The following is a 14,943-nucleotide window of genomic DNA, read 5'->3' as shown; positions in this document are numbered from 1 at the left end:
ATTTCTCCCCAGCTGACCAGACCCCTTCCCCAGACCTGTGAACCTCTCCTTTGAAGTCGTTGTCCCAGTGCCAGTTTTACACTTATCTAATAACAGGATTGTCCCCTGGGTCTCTTTTTTTTTTTTTTGAGACGAAGTCTGGCTCCGTCACCCAGGTTGGAGTGCAGTGGTGCAATCTCAGCTCACTACAACCTCCACCTCCCAGGTTCAAGCAATTCTCCTGCCTCAGCTGCCCGGCTAATTTTTTGTATTTTTAGTAGACACAGGGTTTTGCCATGTCGGCCAGGCTGGTCTCGAACTCCTGACCTCAAGTGATCCACCTGCCTTGGCCTCCCAAAGTGCTGAGATTACAGGCTTGAGCCACTGCGCCCAGTCACCTGTGTGTTTTTATTCATCGTTGTATCCCTCTGCTTAGGACAGGCATGGGATTATAAATACTTGCTGAATGAATGAATGAGCCCCTCAATATGCAGATAGGACAAGACTGAGATGGATGACGCCACTTACTTGTCACACCGCAAATCAAGAACTGGGGTCTTTTGATTCTACCCCAGCTCTTTCCATTAAACTTTCCCGATTCCTGTGTTCCCTTCTGTCTCAGTGGAGATCTCAAAACTAATTCTAGATTCCTTGGCTGCCAAGGTCAGTGACTCATCCTACTACTGAAACCCAGCTGGAGGCCCCTTGGTGTCTGATATCACCAACAGAATATGCTTTATGAGGGTCACCACTGGCATCAGGGGGTTCTGGAGAAAGTGAAACCCTTCAACATCGTCATCCTGATGGTTGGCCACAAGAGTGACCTGTTGGTGAGCACCAGGTGACACCACAGGAAAGGAAGCTGGCTGCCTCTTTGGGGCATTGAAACTTCAGCCAAGAGGAATGGTAGCATTACCACAGCCTCTGAGGAGCTCACTCAGTCTATCTGTGAGACTGTGAACAGGGGGACACGGGATCTAACCCAGGGTGGGAGGGAGTTTTGAAAAGCAGAGTCTCATCCTGGGCCAAGCTTCAGGAAGCAGAGGACCAAAGCAGATCAAGGTGGCTGGGCCTGTGCTAGTGACCCTTGGGTAGGACAATCATCCTCCCTAGAGCCCACAGAACTCTCACAATCCACAAGGGCCATGCTGGGCCCAGGACAGGGATGATGCTAGGTGCCACTGAAGGACATGACCCTGAGGTCTGGAAGGGGTCTGGCTTCTTCTGCACGATGGTGAAAACACCAGGATCAAAGATACCAGCAACTAAGAAGAGATGGGCACCTGCACAGACACGCCTATCCTGAGAACAGGCGCTTACTCCCATCCTTTCTCAGGGAAAGGGATAAACAGCTTTCTCCAGGAGTTCCAGAAGAGCAGGTCAAAAGGGTTTTTAGGCCGGGTGCAGTGGCTCACTCTTGTAATTTCAGCACTTTGGGAGGGTGAGACCTGTCTGGCCAACAGTGAAAACCCATCTCTACTAAAAATACAAAAATTAGCCGGGTGTGGTGGCAGGTGCCTGTAATCCCAGCTACTCGGGAAGCTGAGGCAGGAGAATCGCTTGAACCCAGGAGGCGGAGGTGGCAGTGAGCCAAGATTGCGCCACTGCACTTCTAGCCTGGGTGACAGAGCTAGACTCCATCTCAAAAAAAATAAAAAAACCAAAAACCAAAAAAACCCAAAAAGGATATTTAGGTACATAACATTGCCAAAACAAGGATGCCTCTTCAGTTGAGGGCCGTGAGAGAAGGTCACCCTACTCAATTCTTACGGCAGAGAAGCTGGACTCAAACTCCTGCTGATATTATGGCCTCCCTTGGAGTAAAATGATGGAAAATCCCTGAGTTTTTCTCAAACACAGAAATGAATAACGATGCTGCCACCTGCTGACTAGAGAGCTACAGTCCAGGCTTGCTTGTCCTGACTCCCTCTGGGATTTCAAAGGTACCCTGTCTTTGGATTAATAACTTCTTTATTCTGGAAAAGCAAATGAAAGTCATATTCATATAAACACTGACATTACAAAGTACAGGGAACAGGGGAAGGGAGAAGGAAACAAAACCCTTTACAAATCCTGCTAATACTGTCTTACCAAAAAGACCATAATGCTTTGTCCCATATTCAGTCACGTATATAATAAACCACAAATAAAATCTTCTCTGGAAGATACATTGCTCCTCTTTGAGATGGCAGGGAAAAGGGACCGGAAGTTGGGGTAGGAGGCTTTATTCTTTTGGCAGATCCTCTCAGTCATTATAGATATTGCTGCACTGTTAATAAAAAATATATGCTTCTCTGTAAAGCATTACAAAAAAAAAAAATCCAAGGATGAGATGGCTGAGTTCTCAGCTCAAGTATCTCCAAATACATTGTTGTCCATTCCCTGACCTTTCCGTGTGTTATTTCTTGGTTGTTTTCCGGATCAATGCCATTCTCTGAAAGGAGAGAGAAATAAGCAGTTATGCAGCAGCAGCTGGAGTCAGGAGCTTTCTGGAACATTCTGTGTGGCTAGCAGGCCTCGTGGTCTACACTGTAGGCCGCAGCCCTCAGAGACCTGCAGTCACAAGGCATCTCAGTAGATTCCTTTTAACCAGAGAGCAGTCTGCAAGGCCCCAAGAGATGTTTAGATGGGCTAGTGGATCCACTTTATCTACCAAACTGCTCTAGGCTAGCAGAATGGCAAAAAAGTTAAAAGCAGGAGAAAGTGACAGCTCTTGAGTTTTGAGGACTTAGAGGATAAGCTGGGAAAGCATGTGTTTTCTTTCTTTCTTTATTCTTCTTCTTTTTTTTTTTTTTTGAGATGGAATCTCGCTCTATTGCCCAGGCTGGAGTGCAGTGGCACGATTTCAGCTCACTGCAACCTCTGCCTCCCAAGTTCAAGCGATTCTCCTGCCTCAGCCTCCCCAGTAGCTGGGATTACAGGCACATGCCACCATGCCTGGCTAATTTTTGTATTTTTAGTAGAGACAGGGTTTCACTACGTTGGCCAGGCTGGTCTCGAACTCCTAACCTCAAGTGATCCACCAGCCTCAGCCTCCCAAAGTGCTAGGATTACTGGCATGAGCCACTGTGCCTGGCCAAGCATGTGTTTTCTGGGATCCCCTGACCCCAATCTTTTCTCCGATGATGGACACAATAGGGAAAGGGCCTCAATTTCAAAGTGTTGCCACACACAAAGGGAGCTGACATTTCACACCTCATGACCTGCATTGAAGGGAAACTGAAGACTAACAACTTCTACCACAGTCCATCATGGAAACACTCAGATCCACAGGTTTCATGATCTGAATTCTTTTACTATTACTAGCCACTAGCCAAATTAACAACCTGCTTTGCTCATTCTTTTTGACCAAATAAATACCAATATTATGGCATTTGTTGACTAAATAAATAGGGCTGAAAAATGGTTAATTTGGGAGCACAAAGTGACAGTCCATTATTTGGAGGGACTCTCTTCTGAACAGTGCAATCTTTCCATTCAGGAAACTGGTGGCTTCCCTCTAGGGCTTGCTCTGTGAGCTCTACCAATACCTACTCCAGAGATACCAGGCTATGGCGAAGCAGGGGCACTTAACCAGGACTGCCCAGTTGTGCCTGCTAAGCTTGGAAAAAGCTCACGTTTCAAATCAGAGTAGCCACTTAAGACAGAAAGGATAACAGCCTTGTCAGAGGGAGGCCAACACTGCTGTTGGACTGATCAAAGATGGGGGTGACTTGCTCCACAGTAGAAGTGGTATTCTCGGCCGGGCGCGGTGGCTCAAGCCTGTAATCCCAGCACTTTGGGAGGCCGAGATGGGCGGATCACGAGGTCAGGAGATCGAGACCATCCTGGCTAACACGGTGAAACCCCATCTCTACTAAAAAATACAAAAAATAGCCGGGCGAGGTGGCAGCGCCTGTAGTCCCAGCTACTCGGGAGGCTGAGGCAGGAGAATGGCGTGAACCCGGGAGGCGGAGCTTGCAGTGAGCTGAGATCCGGCCACTGCACTCCAGCCTGGGCTACAGAGCGAGACTCCGTCTCAAAAAAAAAAAAAAAAAAAAAAAAAGTGGTATTCTCATACTGACTCCCAGGTTCCTTGTTTAGAGGGAAGCTTGTTCAAAGGTAAAACCAGGACACAGGCCAGAATGTCCAGCATGGCAACCTGGATACTACCTCTCAGAACAAGTACAGCATATTTTTGCTTTCTTCCTTTTTTTTTTTTTTTTTGAGACAGAGACTCGCTTTGTCGCCCAGGCTGGAGTGCAGTGGCATGGTCTCCACTCACTGCAAGCTCCACCTCCCGGGTTCACGCCATTCTCCTGCCTCAGCCTCCCGAGTAGCTGGAACTACAGGTGCCCGCCACCTCGCCCGGCTAGTTTTTTGTATTTTTAGTAGAGACGGGGTTTCACCGTGTTAGCCAGGATGGTCTCGATCTCCTGACCTCGTGATCCGCCCGCCTCAGCCTCCCAAAGTGCTGGGATTACAGGCTTGAGCCACCGCGCCCGGCCTGTTTTCGCTTTCTTTAACCTGCCCTCTCTTCATAGGACCATATATGGTGTTGCAATAAGCAACAATGAAGAAAGATTTCATTAAGGAGGTGTGGTGGGGTGAGCTCCATCCATGTTAGAAGAACCCAGAATCAACAGTTGTAAGTGACACTCAACAAAGTTACGAGAAAAAACAGACCACGTGTGGGAACAGCATGGCACCAGGTGAATATCTTATTGATCTCCTGGCGACTGCTGCTGCCTCTTGCCCTCTCTGACCTTTGATCTGGAGAGTGAAGTTTGCTGTATGGGGGAAGCGAGACCCCCTAGAAGGTAGCTGTGTTTATCCACTCTGAGATGTAGCTCAAGGAATCAGCCTTGGCTGTCCCCAGGGCTCTGGCATTTCCTCACCTGTTTGTGAGCTTCTGTGGTGCAAGCTTTTTTGTAGGGTCGGATTTCTTCAGAGCCAAATCCTGGGATCCACATGTTCCACTGGCGCTCTGCAAGGAAGAAGCCAGTACAGAGATAAAGGTACCAAAAAGGCAGTACCAGGAGTGCAATGTGACCCCCTTGGATCAGGGAGGATGAATGTGGACATCTGGCTACTAACTAACTCCACAGAGGGATTATATTACAAATGGGAAAAATGGGCATGGCCTCTCCAAGGTTTTTTTTTCTTTTTTTTTTTTGAAGACAGGGTCTTCCCGCTCTGTCACCCAGAGTGGGGTGCAGTGGCACAATGTTGGCTCACTACAGCCTTGACTGCCCCAGCACAAGTGATCTTCCCATCTTGGCCTCCCAAGTAGCTGGGACTGCAGGTGCATGCCACCATGGCCAGCTAATATTTCTTTCTTTCTTTCTTTTTTTTTTTTTTGGAGACAGAGTCTCACTCTGTCGCCCAGGCTGCAGTGCAGTGGCGCGATCTCAGCTCACTGCAAGCTCCGCCTCCCGGGTTCACACCATTCTCCTGCCTCAGCCTCTCGAGTAGCTGGGACTACAGGCGCCGGCCACCACACCCGGCTAATTTTTTGTATTTTTAGTAGAGACGGGGTTTCACCGTGTTGGCGAAGAAGTCTAGCTATCCTGGGACTGCTAAAGGATGAGACCATATGGAGAGATGATGGGTGGGGAAGATGGGAATGGTAGGACTGGGGAATGTGAAGGGGAATGGGAGGGTTGCGAGGGATGGAGGGAGACGCCTACAGAATCCCAGCTGTTTCAGTGTTCTTAGACCAGGCATCAGACATGGACGATATGAAGCCTTCCATTATGGGTTATTTAAATTGTGTCCCTAAAAAAGATATGTTGCAGTCTTAACCTTAAGTACCTCCAGAATATGATCTTATTTGGAAATAGGGATGTTGCAGATGAAATTGGTTAAAATGAGATCACATTGGAGTAGGGTTAGCCCTTAATCCAATATGACTGGTGTCCTGTGAGAAGAAAAGAAGAGACACAGAGACAGAGACACACAGGGAAAAGGCCATGTGAAGACTGAGGCAAAGCCTGGAGTTCTGTAGCTACAAGCCACGGAACACCAAGGATTGCCAGCCACCACCAGAGGCTAGGAGGAGGCAAGAATAGATTCTCCCCTAGGGGCAGCAATGGGAGCATGATCCTGCTGACACTTAGATTTCAGATTTCTGGCTTGCAGAACTGTGAGAGAAAATTTTTTGTTGTTTTAAGCTGCCAGGTTTATGGTATTTTGTTAAGGTAGCCCGAGGAAACTAGTATGCTTTCCTTCAAGACAATCTCAGGCCCAGCCACTGCCTGACTTAGTAAAACTAGCTGAGCCCAGTCAACCCCCAGATTCATGAATAAAATCAACAACTGTTATTGTGCTAAGCCACTGTTTTTGGGGTGGTCTGCTACACATTAATAGAAAACCAGAATATCTGTCCTTTTCTCTAGACACCAGCAACATTACCCAAAGTGTGTTACTTACTTTACCTAGACTACCAATGCATCCCTAAGGCAATAGCTTCTTGACGCTGTGAAGGAAGCCTTTCAATAATTAGTCATGGGCTGATCTGCACCGAATCTCATTCATTTGGCCTGTCTCTATAGTTATACATTGGGCTGGGCATGGTGGCTCACGACTGTAATCCCAGCACTTTGGGAGGCCAAGGCAGGTGGATCACCAGAGGCCAGGAGTTCGAGACCAGCCTGACCAACACGATGAAACCCCATTTCTACTGAAAATACAAAAATTAGCCAGGTGTGGTGGTGCAGGCCTATAGTCCCAGCTACTTAGGAGGCTGAGGCAGGAGAATCGCTTGAACCCAGGAGGTGGAGGTTGCCAAGGTGGCGTCACTGCACTCTAACCTGGGTGACAGAGTGAGACTCGATCAAAAAATATATATATTTATTTTTATATATATAGTATAATATATATAAAGTATATATAATATATAAAAATATATATTTATATAAATATATAAATTATATATACTATATATATACACCCACATAAATATATACATATATATACACACACAGTTATAGACTGATCTTTCTTTTAATCACATTGTATCCAATGCAGAGGGCTGCTTATTAATTTCCAAGTGATTATGGTTATCACTGTTAGCTGAGTATCTCCCAGAAAAACTCAAACTCAAATTTAGTGTCTGTTAAGTAGAAAAGGAAAATATAAAATTGTATGTATATTATGATTATAAACTTGGGGAAAATGCATAAATAAGCTAAAACTGTAAGGGAACACTGAGGAACAGTTTCATTTGAATGGTGGAGACATAACAGTACCTACATTTACTAGATCCTACTTTGTGCAGGCCCTGTGCCAGTCACTTTACAGACATAGTCTATAATTCTCACAATTATTCTGTAAGGAGGATATTATGATCCTCACTTTACAAATGAGGAAACAGACTCTAAGAGATACTAGGTAGGAAAAATAGGCTGATACAGCTGGAAAGTGGCAGAATCTGGTTTCAAACCCATGCCTGGGCTCATTCTCCCTACCATAGATGGATTTCTCTTTTCTATTTGGTGCTGTTATTGAATTAATACATAAATCCCAGTGCCCAAAAGTCTGACTCTGGCATGAAGGTTCTTCTGACTGCACTTTCCCTGGCAGTCCTGAAGAAGCAGTTGAATATATACTTCAGGGAGAAACAAGACCACATACCTAAATGCAGCTGGACATCTTTCACCTCCAGGGTGCTGGACTTGCGATGCCGCGCAAGCTGACAGGCTGCTGTCACCACACTCTCGATAAAATCATCAGCAATCTGCAGCAGCATCTGGGGAAGGTAAAGTGGGGAGAGTCAGCACGACATTGGCAGGGTAGGCTCCTGTTGCCGGGACAAGTGCTTTCAGCTTGTATTGCGTATTTAGTCAGGCTTTCTAGTAGAAGGCTGGAATCAGCATTTGGGCTAAGGTGAGGAAGAGGAATGAGAAGGACAAAAGAAACATTACCCAGGTTGAGTGCAACTCATACCTTACTGAGCATATAATTTCTACCCAGCAGTAATCAACTAACCCAATCCCTGCCCTCCATATCTTTATTTATTAGTGAGAAAATAAAAGTGAATCATTTGAATTCCTCACTCACAGTATTTTAAAAGCACTTTTGTTTCCATTATCTCACTTAGTCCTTACAATAATCCTGTGAAGAAAATGGGACATGGATTTTATTCATTCCACAGAGGATTTCACAGACTCAGAGAGACTAATTTGTTCACGGCCATGTAAGTAGAAAGCAGAAGGCCAGGCGCAATGGCTCATGCCTGTAATCTCAGCACTTTGGGAGGCCGAGTTGGGAGGATCACTTGAGGTCAGAAGTTCGAGACCAGCCCAACAATATTACAAGAGCCCCATCTGTATTTTAAAATAAATAGGCTGGGTGCGGTGGCTCACGCCTGTAATCCCAGCACTTTGGGAGGCTGAGGCGGCCGAATCATGAGGTCAAGAGATTGAGACCATCCTGGCCAACGTGGTGAAACCCTGTCTCTACTAAAAATACAAAAATTAGCTGGGTGTGGTGGCATGTGTCTGTAGTCCCAGCTACTTGGGAGGCTGGGGCAGGAGAATCACTTGAACCCGGGAGGTGGAGGTTGCAGTCAGCCGAGATCGTGCCACTGTACTCCAGCCTGATGACAGAGCAAGACTCTGTCTCAAAAAATAATAATAATAATTTAAAAAATAATAACAAATAAATAGAGGCCAGGCATGGTGGCTCACACCTGTAATCCCAGAACTTTGGGAGGCTGAGGTGGGCAGATCATTTGAGGTCAGGAGCTCGAGACCAGCCTGACCAACATATTGAAACCCAGTCTCTAAGGGCCGTGCACAGTGGCTCATGCCTGTAATCCCAGCACTTTGGAAGACCAAGGCAGGTAGATCAACTGAGGTCAGGAGTTTGAGACCAGCCTGACCAACATGGTAAAACCCTGTCTCTACTAAAAATACAAAATTAGCTGCGCACGGTGGCGGGCATCTGTAATCCCAGCTACTCTGGAGGTTGAGGCAGGAGAATCGCTTAAACCCAGGGGGTGGAGGTTGCAGTGAGCCGAGATTGCACCACTGCACTCCAGCCTGGGCGACAGGGCAAGACTCTGTCTCAAAAAAAAAAAGAAAGAAAGAAAGCAGAGGAACCAGGATTCCAACTCAAGGGTTCTGAGTCTAAATCTTGAGTTCTTTCCACATCACTATCAATTATTATTGGACTGTGTGAAGAGAAGGATGAGAATTCTGAAGATAAAAATCTACATATCTACATGAGGCACTCCTATAATCCCAGCACTTTGGGAGGCCGAGGCATATGGTTTGCTTGAGCTCTGGAGTTTGAGACTAGCCTGGGCAACATGCATGGCAAAACCCTGTCTCTACAAAAAATACAGAAATTAGCTGGGCTTGGTGGCATGCACTCGTAGTCCCAGCTACTTGGGAGGCTGAAGTGGGAGGCTTGCTTAAGTCCACTTAGTCGAGACTGCAGTGAGCTGTGATCATGGAACAGCACTCCAGCCTCGGTGATAGAGACCTCATCTCAAAAACAAACAAACAAATAAGTAAATAAATATGCACACACATGAAAAAACTGAGATTTTTATCAGTCCATAGAGTCCCCATGGCTTCCTCTGCTGACAAACAAAAACAAACTAAAATTACAACCATAGATACAAAATTCCTTGTTCTGGTGGACCATTAACTCATTGTCATCTTTACTGTGGGAACCAAATGCACACCATCTAAGAGAAAGATTTCTGATTAAACAGCAGATCAATTGACCTCCTGTCCCTCCCTAATCCCATTAATATGACAGTTAAAAAAAACGGCCGGGCGCGGTGGCTCAAGCCTGTAATCCCAGCACTTTGGGAGGCCGAGACGGGCGGATCACGAGGCCAGGAGATCGAGAGACGATCCCGGCTAACACGGTGAAACCCCGTCTCTACTAAAAAATACAAAAAAACTAGCCGGGCGAGGTGGCGGGCGCCTGTAGTCCCAGCTACTCGGGAAGCTGAGGCAGGAGAATGGCGTAAACCCGGGAGGCGGAGCTTGCAGTGAGCTGAGATCCGGCCACTGCACTCCAGCCCGGGTGACAGAGCAAGACTCCGTCTCAAAAAAAAAAAAAAAAAAACAAAAAACATATTGCCAGGTGCAATGGCTCATGCCTGTAATCCCAGCCCTTTGGGAGGCCGAAGTGGGTGGATGACCCGAGGTCAGGAATTCGAGACCAGCTTGACCAATACGGTGAAACTCCATCTCTACTAAAATTACAAAAATTAGCTGGGTGTGATGGCATGCACCTGTAGTCCCAGCTTCTCAGGAGACTGAGGCAAGAGAATAGCTTGAACCCGGGAGGCGGAGGTTGCAGTGAGCCAAGATCACGCCGCTGCACTCCAGCCTGGAACAGAGCAAGATTCCATCTCAAAAAAAAAGAAGCTAAGGGATAAACTCTCAAGATAGGAGACTGGAATTTTCTCTGGAGATATTGAATGATTCCAGAGAAAAGACTCACAGATACTGACATTTAGGGAACTTTCCATTAGGAAGGTTGACTTGTGGACAAATTACTCTGAAGTCAATCAAGTCTGTGGTCTGCTAGAGTGAACCAAGACCAGCTCATAAAAGCCAATTATGGGCCGGGCGCAGTGGCTCACGCCTGTAATCCCAGCACTTTGGGAGGCCGAGACAGGCGGATCACGAGGTCAGGAGATCGAGACCATCCCGGCTAACACGGTGAAACCCCGTCTCTACTAAAAATACAAAAACTAGCTGGGCGTGGTGGCGGGCGCCTGTAGTCCCAGCTACTCGGGAGGCTGAGGCAGGAGAATGGCGTGAAATGGGAGGCAGAGCTTGCAGTGAGCCGAGATCAAGACACTGCACTCCAGCCTGGGCAACAAAGCGAGACTCCATCTCAAAAAAAAAAAAAAAGCCAATTATGTACCTCTTTTCCCAAGTTTGTATTTAGTGATGTCATGTTGGTAGAAATAGTTACATCACAGAAATAATAAAGTACTGCAAATTGGGCATTTTCCTCCAAAGAGCTGGTTGTTAAACATTTATCCATATATTACTGGGCCAAATTCATCAATTATGCTTCAAATCAGCTTTTCAGAGGGTGATTCTTTTTTTTTTTTTTTTTGAGACAGGGTCTCGCTGGGTCGCCCAGGCTGGAGTGCAGTGGCACAATCTCAGCTTCCTGCAAGCTCCACCTCCTGGGTTCACAGCATTCTCCTGCCTCAGCCTCCCAAGTAGCTGGGACTATAGGCTCCCGCCACCATGCCTGGCTAATTTTTTGTATTTTTAGTAGAGACGGGGTTTCACTGTGTTAGCCAGGATAGTCTCGATCTCCTGACATTGTGATCTGCCCGCTTCGGCCTCCCAAAGTGCTGGCATTATAGGCTTGAGCCACTGCGCCTGCCCAGTGGGTGATTCTTTAAGAATGAATAGCCAGGGTCAGACATAGTGGCTCACACTTATAATCCCAGCACTTTGGAAGGCCGAGGCGGGTGGATCACTGGAGGTCAGAAGTTTGAGACCAGCCTGGCCAACATGGTAAAACCCTGTCTCTACTAAATATATGAAAATTAGTCAGGTGTGGTGGTGTGCACCTGTAATCCCAACTACTCGAGAGGCTGAGGTGGGAGAATCGCTTGAACCTGAGAGATGCAGTTTGCAGTGAGCCGATATTGCACCACTGCCCTCCAGCCTGGGTGGCTGAGCAAGACTCTGTCTCAAAAAAAAAAAAAAGAAAAACAGTAAGGAAAGTTATATGGGCCAGCAGGCATGATAGCTCATGCCTGTAATCCCAGCACTTTGGGAGGCTGAGGTGGGTGAATCACCTGAGGTCAGGAGTCTGAGACCAGCCTGGCCAACATGGCAAAACCCCATCTCTACTAAAAATACAAAAATTAGCCAGGTGTGGTGGCACATGCCTATAATCCCAGCTACTTGGGAGGCTGAGGCAGGAGAATCACTTACTTGAACCCCTGGGAGGCAGAGGTTGCCGTAAGCTGAGATCGTGCCACTACACTCCAGCCTGGGCAACAGAGCAAGACTGTCTCAAAAAAATAAAAATAAAAATAAAAAAAGAAAGTTATATGGTACATATGTGAGTGGTGTAAAAAATTCTCATTTACCATAACTCACACCTGTAATCCCAGCACTTTGGGAGGCCAAGGCAGGTAGATAACCTGAGGTCAGGAGTTCGAAACCAGCCTGACCAATATGGAGAAACCCCATCTCTACTAAAAATACAAAAATTAGCCAGGTGTGGTGGTGCATGCCTATAATCCCAGCAATTCAGGAGGCTGAGGCAGGAGAATCGCTTGAACCTGGGAGGTGGAGGTTGCGGTCAGCCAAGATTGCGCCACTGCACTCCAGCCTGGGCAACAAGAGTGAAACTCCATCTCAAAAAAAAAAAAAGAATATTATAAAATTAATGGGTCAAAGAGTATCTCTTTAAGTATATTACTTAGAAATACAGAAGAATGTTACAGAAACAGCTAAAATTGTTGAAAGTGATTGCCTATGAGCAACAGACTATGCCTTTTTTAACAGGCAAAAGTAGCAGCAATTATTGGGTATAAAGCAAATGCAGATTTGTCTGTGCTCTTATTTTATTTTATTTATTTATTACAGTGGTGCAATCTTGGTTTACTGCCACCTCGGCCTTCTGGGTTTAAGAACACCTCAACCTCCCTAGTAGCTGGAACTACAGATGCACGCCACCACGGTGAGCTAATTTTTTAATGTTTTGCAGAGACAAGGTCTCATTATATGGCCTAGGCTGGTCTTGAACCTCCGGGCTCCAGCAATCCTCCTGCTTCGGCCTCTCAAAAGGCATGAGCCACTGCATCTGGCCTGTTTGTGCTCTTAACCACTATGCTATACCAGTTCTCAGGGACCAGTTTCTGGGGTACTCAACCCCACCTTACCTCCTCCACATCTTCATCCAACTGCTCATTAGGATCCACTTCTCTTACTAAGTCCTGTAATTTCTTCTTGGTCAATACCTAAAGTTAATTGGGAGAAGACTTTTCAACCAAGTATTAAGGAAACGAAACAAATCATTACCCTGTAATGAAGAAAGGCTGTCAAATGGTTGGTTTTAGTTTCCACTTTCCAATGAGTTCACAGTCTGGCCTACCTGACTATGCTGCTATAAGACAATACTCTCAAGACAAAAGTAACTTACGGAAAGCTGGAAAGAGCAGTTTGAAGACAGGCCAGCATCCAGCTGTCAGGCAGTATATTTCAGCCTCATGTCTTTTTCTCACTGTGCCTCTCTACATGAAGAAATTTGCAATTCTCTGACCACCACAAATTGTACCATGCCCCTTGCCTTTAGACAAGTGTTTTTTTTTGTTTTTTTTTTTTTTGAGACAGGGTCTCCCTCTATTGCCCACTGGAGTACAGTGGCATGAACATGGCTCACTGCAGCCTTGACTGCCAATCTCTCCCACCTAAGCTTCCCAGCTAGCTGGGACCATAGGCACGTGCCACCACACCCGGCTAATTTTTTTTTTTTTACTTTTTATTGAGAGACAGGATCTCACTATGTTGTGCAGCCTGCTCTTGAACTCTTGGCCTCAAGTGATTCTTCCACCTCAGCCTCCCAAAGTGCTGTACATGCTCTTCCTCCCTTCTTCCTTCTTGCTCAGCTCATGGTGCCTCTTTCTGATGCTTTTCCTAGCCCATCTCAGTAAAGGTAACCACATACTTCCTCGTTTGGCCTCTACTGTATCCTATGCACCCTTTATCATTGTGCATATTTATACACTTCCCTGTTTCTGACTTAATAGGCTAAAAGCTCCCTGAGGGCAGCCTTCATAAAGGAAATGTCATGTTACATACATATGCCATTAAAAAGTGATCAAAAGAAAGCCAGGCACAGTGATCTGTGCCTGTAGTCCCAGCTACTCAGGAGGCTGAGGCAGGAGGATCACTTGAGGCCAGGAGTTGGAGACTGCAGTGAGCTATGATTGTGCCACTACACTCCAGCCTGGGGAACACAGGAAGACCTCATATCTTAAAAAAAAAAAAAGAAAGAAAGAAAGAAAACGGCTGGGTACAGTGGCTCATGCCTGTAATCCCATCACTTTGGAAGGCCGAGGTGGGAGGACTGCATGAGCCCAGGACTTCAAAGACCAGCCTGGGCAACATGGCGAGACTGCATCTCTATTTTTAAAAAACATCTAAAAAATGGCCGGGCACAGTGGCTCACGCCTGTAATCCCAGCACTTTGGGAGGCCAAGGTGGGTGGATCACGAGGTCAGGAGACCGAGAATATCCTGGCTAACATGGTAAAACCCTGTCTCTACTAAAAATACAAAAAAAAAATTAGCTGGGCATGGTGGTGGGCGCCTGTAGTCCCAGCTACTTGGGAGGCTGAGGCAGGAGAATGGCGTGAACCCAGGAGGCGGAGCTTGCAGTGAGACGAGATTGCGCCACTGCACTTCAGCATGGGCAAGAGTGAGACTCCATCTCAAAAAAAAAAAAAAAATCTAAAAAATATATTAAAAATTAAAAAAAAAGAAAAAATTAGGCACTTGACCTCCTTAGTGCCCATTTGAGTCTCTTCCAAGTGTACTTTCCTTTCTTTCCTGCTGTAAACCTTCCAGTAAAATTCCACTTAAAAAATTAATTAATTAATTAAAAAAAGAGCTGGGTATGATGGCTCACGCCTGTAATCCCAGCACTTTGGGAGGTGGGTGGATCACTTGGGGTCAGGAGTTCGAGATCAGCCTGACCAACATGGCGAAACCCCGTCTCTCCTAAAAATACAAAAATTAGCAGGGCGTGGTGGTGGGCGCCTATAATCCCAACTATTAGGGAGGCTGAGGCAGGAGAGCAGCTTGAATTGGGAAATGGAGGTTGCAGTGAGCCAAGATCATGCCATTGCACTCCATCCTGGGTGACAGAGCGAGACTCTGTCTCAAAAAAGAGAGAGAGAGAGAGAGACAGAAAAAAAAAAGAAAAATACCAAAAGCCATACACTACAATGCTAACCATGGCTATTTTAGGGTGGTGG

General features: G+C 46.3%; 1 protein-coding gene across 8 annotated transcripts in view; it reads right to left on the bottom strand.

Annotated features, from left to right (window-relative positions):
• Window positions 1–1,932: 1,932 nt before the first annotated feature.
• Window positions 1,933–14,943, bottom strand: part of TAF12 (TATA-box binding protein associated factor 12) — a 36,934-nt gene continuing 23,923 nt past the window's right edge. For 6 of the 8 annotated variants that reach the window (XM_065526446.1, XM_065526443.1, XM_005544222.4 and 3 more), the window contains 4 exons: window positions 12,848–12,925; window positions 7,594–7,708; window positions 4,857–4,945; window positions 1,933–2,413 (listed from right to left, as the gene is read on the bottom strand). In XM_065526446.1, the coding sequence (XP_065382518.1) occupies window positions 2,378–2,413; window positions 4,857–4,945; window positions 7,594–7,708; window positions 12,848–12,925 (318 nt within the window). In that variant the 3' untranslated portion in view covers window positions 1,933–2,377. The remainder of the gene's footprint in view (window positions 2,414–4,856; window positions 4,946–7,593; window positions 7,709–12,847; window positions 12,926–14,943) is intronic. The other 2 variants (XM_045376519.2, XM_074014764.1) reach the window with 1 other exon arrangement.

Source organism: Macaca fascicularis, chromosome 1, assembly GCF_037993035.2.
Source record: "Macaca fascicularis isolate 582-1 chromosome 1, T2T-MFA8v1.1".
In the NCBI taxonomy this organism is placed as follows: domain Eukaryota; kingdom Metazoa; phylum Chordata; class Mammalia; order Primates; family Cercopithecidae; genus Macaca; species Macaca fascicularis.
This window is presented reverse-complemented; position numbering and strand designations above follow the sequence as displayed.